Source organism: Oncorhynchus nerka, linkage group LG5 (assembly GCF_034236695.1).
Source record: "Oncorhynchus nerka isolate Pitt River linkage group LG5, Oner_Uvic_2.0, whole genome shotgun sequence".
Lineage (NCBI taxonomy): Eukaryota > Metazoa > Chordata > Actinopteri > Salmoniformes > Salmonidae > Oncorhynchus > Oncorhynchus nerka.
In genome coordinates this window covers 65770209-65778586 of record NC_088400.1, presented here as the reverse complement: position 1 = coordinate 65778586, position 8378 = coordinate 65770209, and the positions used below count along the sequence as shown (strand labels likewise).

The following is an 8378-nucleotide window of genomic DNA, read 5'->3' as shown; positions in this document are numbered from 1 at the left end:
CTTTCTCTCTCTCTCATCAGTTCTTTCTCTCTCTCTCATCAGTTCTTTCTCTCTCTCTGACTCATCAGTTCTCTCTCTCTCTCGCTGTAGGTGGATTCCACTAACAAGACTCTCCCCACTAGCAAGTCATGTCAGGATAAAGGAGGGCTGAAACAGTCGTCTGAGAACCCGCCCAAGTCCAGCCTGGCCAGCTGCCCCCCAAAGGCAGGAGGGTTGCAGAATCGCGGCAGGGTGACCAAGGACCGACGATCCAGTCAAGGCTCGGTGAGCCCACCATCGCGCCAGAGGTCCCAGGAGCATTTCCACTCCTGCCGCTCTCCCTGCTCCCAGCCCACAGACAGACCCCTCACTGTCAAAGAGCTGAGAGAGATACACAGCCAGGCCTGCGCAGCGAGCAACACAGGATATGACGTCACAAATCAGGGCAATCGTACCCCTCCCCAACATGTGTTCTTTGGGCAGGGTGGACCCAGCTTGTCCCTAGCCAGGCAGAAGTCCCACTCCCTAGCCCCAGGCATGGAGGGTCTCTCCGGGGGCAGGTGTTCCCAGCGCCGGAGCTCCGAGCCTGGGGCAGCACATCTAGGCGAAGCCCTGGTTCTGGATAAGGCCTCACATCCGGAGAGGCTTCACAGAGAGGCCAAACTGGGTCAGAGGTCAAAGTCAGTGGACGGGTCCCAAGACCTGGGGTTGAAGGTGTCCTGCACGGACCAAAGTGGGGCTCCGAAGTTTTGCCTGTCTCCCTCTGCCACCAAGGCTGTGAGGGACTATTTCTCGCCTCACACGCACAGCAATCCCAATAGTGGTCAGCAGGTGGCGCTAGCCCTGATTCAGGGGCAGAGGGAGCGGCTCAGGAGGTGTAGTGATCCCATGCTGGAGCCGGACTTTGACCAACTGCTCTTTGCTGAAGAGTCCTACGTGTGAGACCATCACTGGTTGTGAACAGTCACACTAAATGCTTCTACATACAGCTGTGAATGTACAGGTAGAGTCATTTAGGACCAGAACAGAATCAAAACATAGCGCTTATGAGAATCACAGATATAACAACCTTCTGCTTATTGTGGACAAACATTCCTATACTTACAATGCACTTTGCTTTTCAGAATCAATTGGTAATAAGACTCTTCTATATTATTATAGATTCTACTAAAAGAGCTCACTGAAGTGAATGTATCATGTACGTATTAGGAGTAGCGAGGGAAGAGTAGTTTCAGATTATGTAATGTGTCGTTTTAGATCGCAGAAGTGAACAAATGTACTTTAGGGATCAGGCTATTTGATTGGATTTACAAGTGAGATTATTCACAGGGACCCTTGCAGTGAACTGCCTATGATCAGTATAAGATTACTAAAACGTTTACTTTTAAACAAAAATTCCTTACTAAACCGTGTCATATTTAGAGTGTATGCGAGGCTGTGATTTTGCATTGACAGTATTTTGTAAATAACAAAGACGATCTTGACTGCCAATGAAGCAATGTTGATGATGACAAAGCAAAGTGCTTTAAGCTTACAGCTGTGGTGTTTCCGCAAAAGATTTCTCAAACTCTATTTCAATCTGTACTGTATATGTGGCAGGGTGTCTGTGTGTCTGAGAGATGTTGTTCTCTATTCACTCTGTATCGCTGAAGCGTTACTGATTCTTCGATAGAAATGTAAAGGTAATTTCCGATTGAGCTGACATACAGTAGGCAGCGTTTACCGCGAATGCAGTCGCCGCTAAAGCGGGAACGTTGCCTTTAAATTTCAATCACGCTCAAAAGCTGAACTTCCACGATGCGGATTGAATAGAGCCCTATGTTTGTATAGATCCGTTTGTCTGACAAGTATACATGAATTATATCATCTGTACGGTAAATTTACAGTATATGCAGTATGATTGTTAACTTATTTTCTACATTTTAAGGTATTCATTTCATACTAATTGCTGCCAATTGTGTTATGTGCATTTTCACATAGCTTTCTACACCATAAATTGTGCTTTGTTCTCTTTTTGTATTTGTGCCCATAGGATGCTTTATAATGTTTGTACACGCTGGCAGATGCCGCCGCTGCTTAATTAAACTGGCTACTACACTCGTTTGATGTGTAATGAATAAGATAATCAGATCATAAAATAAAACAAACCACCTTGGCTAGTAAGACTAATGGTGCCGTTGTTTCGTTTTCTTTGAAATGTTCTCTCATTCCAGTAGCACCTGGGAAACTGTCTTTTGAAGTTTGTATTAAACTCAGTTACACCCAAACCCCACTGAACTCAAGTTCAGCCAATCACCCACTGTCACCTCAATCAGCAGGACTGGTGCACCCTGGGGACTCCAGAATTCCAGTTTGATGCCAAGCTGTTCTGAATGACTGATGTAAGAACTTATCTAATTAATTCTGCCATGTTGCCATCCAATTAGCTTGGTGCAGTAACTTCCAACATAGATCCAGCTAATAATATCTACAAAATGTAGATCAGGGTGACTGTCAGTGTCTGACATAAGAGAAACTACTGATGCACAACCACAGTTCTAAATTGCACCTTGTGTATTCTACTATTATAACTCCCAACAGTAAATTGAGCCCCTGACTTGAGTCCCCACCCAAAATAAAATACATTTGTCTACAAAAGGGGGGCCACGGGCTGCCAGTTTCCAAACCCGGATGTAGATTGTATGTGGTTCCTGTTTGGAAAGAGATTAGCAGGCATTAGAAATCAACAGATTCTGGTTCTATTGTTTGAAAACAGACTCTTCCCAAAGTAACTACACTGAACAAAAATATAAATGCAACATGTAAAGTGTTGGTCCCATGTTTCATGAGCTTAAATGCTGCTATGCCAACCAAGATGGCATAGCAGTTCAGATGTCTTTTGTCCTCGTCGTCCTGTATATATATATATTTACAACTTTTTACAACTTTTTTCACATACATTTTATTTTTATTTTCCATCAACTCATCTTCAAAACACTCTCCTGCAACCCGCCTCACCAATTTATATTTATAAAAAAGTATTATTTACCTCAAATCTGTAATCCTCCAAGAAGCTAGCCAGAAACTCCAAGAAGCTAGCCAGAAACTAGCCAGAAGCTAGCCCAGAAGCTAATCAGAAGCTAGTTAGCTTATTCACTGGCAAATCATTAGTATTCAGCTAACCACGGTTTGTGGTCATCAGCGATCCTTTAGCTCGAAAATCTATCGCCAGTTTTGTAGGGCGCGGCTCGGAACGGAACATACCGGACAAATTTTTCTCTCCATGTCCCCGGATTTCAACATTCATACCCGGATCTCACAGCTAGCTAGCTGCTATCCGTGTGACTATCGGCTTTCGTCGATTCCGGAGAAAACATCAATTATTCCGGAGCTAGCAAGCTCCGTCAATCACTCCTGGGCTGCAGTCACCTATACGGACCTGTTTTACTGCCTACGCGGAGCCCCACTGGGCCTTCACAACTGGACTGCCGACGTTATCCACCCGAAGGAGATCCGGCTGGCTCCTCCGTCGCGACGTTACCTGAACGCCCATCTGCGGCCTGCTAACCGTTAGCTGTCTTACCGGCTGCTATCTGAATAGACAATCGGACAATTTATTTTTATTATTATTATGTTTTCTTCTTGGGCCTCTATAACTATATCTAATGTTTTTATTTTTGTTGTTGTGTGATTTGGATTAATCCCCTCTACCACACAGAACCCCACTAATCTACTGACGGAACGCAAGAGGTGGCTAACAACAGACCTCCATCCTATGCTAGCTTGCTACCGATGGCCTGGCTAGCTGTCTAAATCGCCGTGACCCCCAACCAACCTCTCCACTCACTGGACCCTTTTGATCACTCGACTAAGCATGCCTCTCCTTAATGCCAATATGTCTTGTCCATTGCTGTTCTGGTTAGTGTTTATTGGCTTATTTCACTGTAGAGCCTCTAGTCCTGCTCACTATACCTTATCCAACCTATTAATTCCACCACCCACACATGCAATGACATCTCCTGGTTTCAATGATGTTTCTAGAGACAATATCTCTCTCTTCATCACTCAATACCTAGGTTTACCTCCACTGTATTCACATCCTACCATACCTTTGTCTGTACATTATACCTTGATGCTATTTTATCGCCCCCAGAAACCTCCTTTTACTCTCTGTTCCAGACGTTCTAGACGACCAATTCTTATTGCTTTTAGCCGCACCCTTATTCTACTCCTCCTATGTTCCTCTGGCGATGTAGAGGTGAATCCAGGCCCTGCAGTGCCTAGCTCCACTCCTATTCCCCAGGCGCTCTCTTTTGACGACTTCTGTAACCGTAATAGCCTTGGTTTCATGCATGTTAACATTAGAAGCCTCCTCCCTAAGTTTGTTCTATTCACTGCTTTAGCACACTGCCAACCCGGATGTTCTAGCTGTGTCTGAATCCTGCTTAGGAAGACCACCAAAAATTCAGAAATTTTAATTCCAAACTACAACATTTTCAGACAAGATAGAACTGCCAAAGGGGGCGGTGTTGCAATCTACTGCAAAGATAGCCTGCAGAGTTCTGTCCTACTATCCAGGTCTGTACCCAAACAATTTGAACTTCTACTTTTAAAAATCCACCTCTCTAAAAACAAGTCTCTCACCGTTGCCGCCTGCTATAGACCACCCTCTGCCCCGAGCTGTGCTCTGGACACCATATGTGAACTGATTGCCCCTCATCTATCTTCAGAGCTCGTGCTGCTAGGCGACCTAAACTGGAACATGCTTAACACCCCAGTCATCCTACAATCTAAACTTGATGCCCTCAATCTCACACAAATTATCAATGAACCTACCAGGTACCTCCCCAAAGCCTTAAACACGGGTACCCTCATAGATATCATCCTAACCAACTTCCCCTCTAAATACACCTCTGCTGTCTTCAACCAAGATCTCAGCGATCACTGCCTCATTGCCTGCATCCGTAATGGGTCAGCGGTCAAACGACCTCCACTCATCACTGTAAAACGCTCCCTGAAACACTTCAGCGAGCAGGCCTTTCTAATCGACCTGGCCGGGGTATCCTGGAAGGATATTGATCTCATCGCGTCAGTAGAGGATGCCTGGATATTTTTTTTAAATGCCTTCCTAACCATCTTAAATAAACATGCCCCATTCAAGAAATTTAGATCCAGGAACAGATATAGCCCTTGGTTCTCCCCAGACCTGACTGCCCTTAACCAACACAAAAACATCCTATGGCGTTCTGCATTAGCATCGAACAGCCCCCGTGATATGCAGCTGTTCAGGGAAGCTAGAAACCATTATACACAGGCAGTTAGAAAAGCCAAGGCTAGCTTTTTCAAGCAGAAATTTGCTTCCTGCAACACTAACTCAAAACAGTTCTGGGACACTGTAAAGTCCATGGAGAATAAGAACACCTCCTCCCAGCTGCCCACTGCACTGAAGATAGGAAACACTGTCACCACTGATAAATCCACCATAATTGAGAATTTCAATAAGCATTTTTCTACGGCTGGCCATGCTTTCCACCTGGCTACTCCTACCCCGGTCAACAGCACTGCACCCCCAACAGCAACTCGCCCAAGCCTTCCCCATTTCTCCTTCTCCCAAATCCATTCAGCTGATGTTCTGAAAGAGCTGCAAAATCTGGACCCCTACAAATCAGCCGGGCTAGACAATCTGGACCCTTTCTTTCTAAAATTATCTGCCGAAATTGTTGCCACCCCTATTACTAGCCTGTTCAACCTCTCTTTCGTGTCGTCTGAGATTCCCAAAGATTGGAAAGCAGCTGCGGTCATCCCCCTCTTCAAAGGGGGACACTCTTGACCCAAACTGCTATAGACCTATATCTATCCTACCATGCCTTTCTAAGGTCTTCGAAAGCCAAGTCAACAAACAGATTACCGACCATTTCGAATCTCACCATACCTTCTCTGCTATGCAATCTGGTTTCAGAGCTGGTCATGGGTGCACCTCAGCCACGCTCAAGGTCCTAAACGATATCTTAACCGCCATCGATAAGTAACATTACTGTGCAGCCGTATTCATTGATCTGGCCAAGGCTTTCGACTCTGTCAATCACCACATCCTCATCGGCAGACTCGACAGCCTCGGTTTCTCAAATGATTGCCTCGCCTGGTTCACCAACTACTTCTCTGATAGAGTTCAGTGTGTCAAATCGGAGGGTCTGCTGTCCAGACCTCTGTCAGTCTCTATGGGGGTGCCACAGGGTTCAATTCTTGGACCGACTCTCTTCTCTGTATACATCAATGAGGTCGCTCTTGCTGCTGGTGAGTCTCTGATCCACCTCTACGCAGACGACACCATTCTGTATACTTCCGGCCCTTCTTTGGACACTGTGTTAACAACCCTCCAGGCAAGCTTCAGTGCCATACAACTCTCCTTCCGTGGCCTCCAATTGCTCTTAAATACAAGTAAAACTAAATGCATGCTCTTCAAACGATCGCTACCTGCACCTACCCGTCTGTCCAACATCACTACTCTGGACGGCTCTGACTTAGAATACGTGGACAACTACAAATACTTAGATGTCTGGTTAGACTGTAAACTCTCCTTCCAGACCCATATCAAACATCTCCAATCCAAAGTTAAATCTAGAATTGGCTTCCTATTTCGCAACAAAGCATCCTTCACTCATGCTGCCAAACATACCCTTGTAAAACTGACCATCCTACCAATCCTCGACTTTGGCGATGTCATTTACAAAATAGCCTCCAATACCCTACTCAACAAATTGGATGCAGTCTTATCACAGTGCAATTCGTTTTGTCACCAAAGCCCCATATACTACCCACCATTGCGACCTGTACGCTCTCGTTGGCTGGCCCTCGCTTCATACTCGTCGCCAAACCCACTGGCTCCATGTCATCTACAAGACCCTGCTAGGTAAAGTCCCCCCTTATCTCAGCTCACTGGTCACCATAGCATCTCCCACCTGTAGCACACGCTCCAGCAGGTATATCTCTCTAGTCACCCCCAAAACCAATTCTTTCTTTGGCCGCCTCTCCTTCCAGTTCTCTGCTGCCAATGACTGGAACAAACTACAAAAATCTCTGAAACTGGAAACACTTATCTCCCTCACTAGCTTTAAGCACCAACTGTCAGAGCAGCTCACAGATTACTGCACATAGCCCACCTATAATTTAGCCCAAACAACTACCTCTTTCCCAACTGTATTTTATTTATTTTGCTCCTTTGCACCCCATTATTTTTATTTCTACTTTGCACATTATTCCATTGCAAAACTACCATTCCAGTGTTTACTTGCTATATTGTATTTACTTTGCCACCATGGCCTTTTTTGCCTTTACCTCCCTTCTCACCTCATTTGCTCACATTGTATATAGACTTGTTTATACTGTATTATTGACTGTATGTTTGTTTTACTCCATGTGTAACTCTGTGCCGTTGTATCTGTCGAACTGCTTTGCTTCATCTTGGCCAGGTCGCAATTGTAAATGAGAACTTGTTCTCAACTTGCCTACCTGGTTAAATAAAGGTGAAATAAAATAAATAAATAAAAGATCCCAGACATTTTCATATACGTACAAAAATATTTCTCAAAAATGTGTTTACATCTGTTAGTGAGCATTTCACCTTTGCCAAGATAATCCAGCCACCTATCAAGAAGCTGATTAAACAGTATCATTACAATGGTGTACCTTGTGTTGGGGACAATAAAAGGCCACTCTAAAAAGTGATTTTGTCACACGTCAGTCTAAAATCTGAGGGAGCATGCAATTGGCATGCTGACTGCAGAATGTCCACCAGAGCAGTTGCCAGAGAATAGAATGTTAATTTCTCTACCATAAGCTGCCTCCAACGTTGTTTTAGAAAAATTTGGCAGAACATCCAACCGGCCTCACAACCGCACACCATGTGTATGGCGTCATGTGGGCAAGCGGTTTGCTGATGTCAACGTTGTGAACAGAGTGCCCCATGGTGGCAGTGGGGTTATGGTATGGGCAGGCATAAGCTACAGACAACAAACACAATTGCATTTTAATCGACAGCAATTTGAATGCACAGAAACACCGTAATGAGATCCCGAGGCCCATTTCAAATGTATCTGTGACCAACAGATGCATATCTGTATTCCCAGTCATGTGAAATCCATAGATTAGGGCCTAATTTAAATTGACAGACTTCCTCATATGAACTAACTGAAATTGTTGCATTTATTTATATTTTTCAGTATACATTAAGAGTGAAGCATATGAAGGACTGAAGTAATACCCCTTCCTGCTGTGTGTCATTTTCTCATTAAAGAACATGTTGGAGGATCCATTTTCTATGGTTGAGCAATACATCATGTTAGTATAATGGTATATTCCCTTGAGGGTGGTTTCTCTTCAGAGCCAACAACAGGACATGGGACAAACATAGAGAAACAGAC

General features: G+C 44.6%; 1 protein-coding gene across 1 annotated transcript in view; it reads left to right on the top strand.

Moving 5' to 3' along the window:
- The window catches only part of LOC115129886 (rho GTPase-activating protein 20-like), a 26040-nt gene extending 23892 nt beyond the window's left edge, over window positions 1-2148 (top strand). Inside the window, exon 15 of the mRNA XM_065018965.1 lies at window positions 91-2148. Coding sequence (XP_064875037.1) covers window positions 91-921 — 831 coding nt within the window. The 3' untranslated portion in view covers window positions 922-2148. The remainder of the gene's footprint in view (window positions 1-90) is intronic.
- The last annotated feature ends 6230 nt before the right edge of the window (window positions 2149-8378 follow it).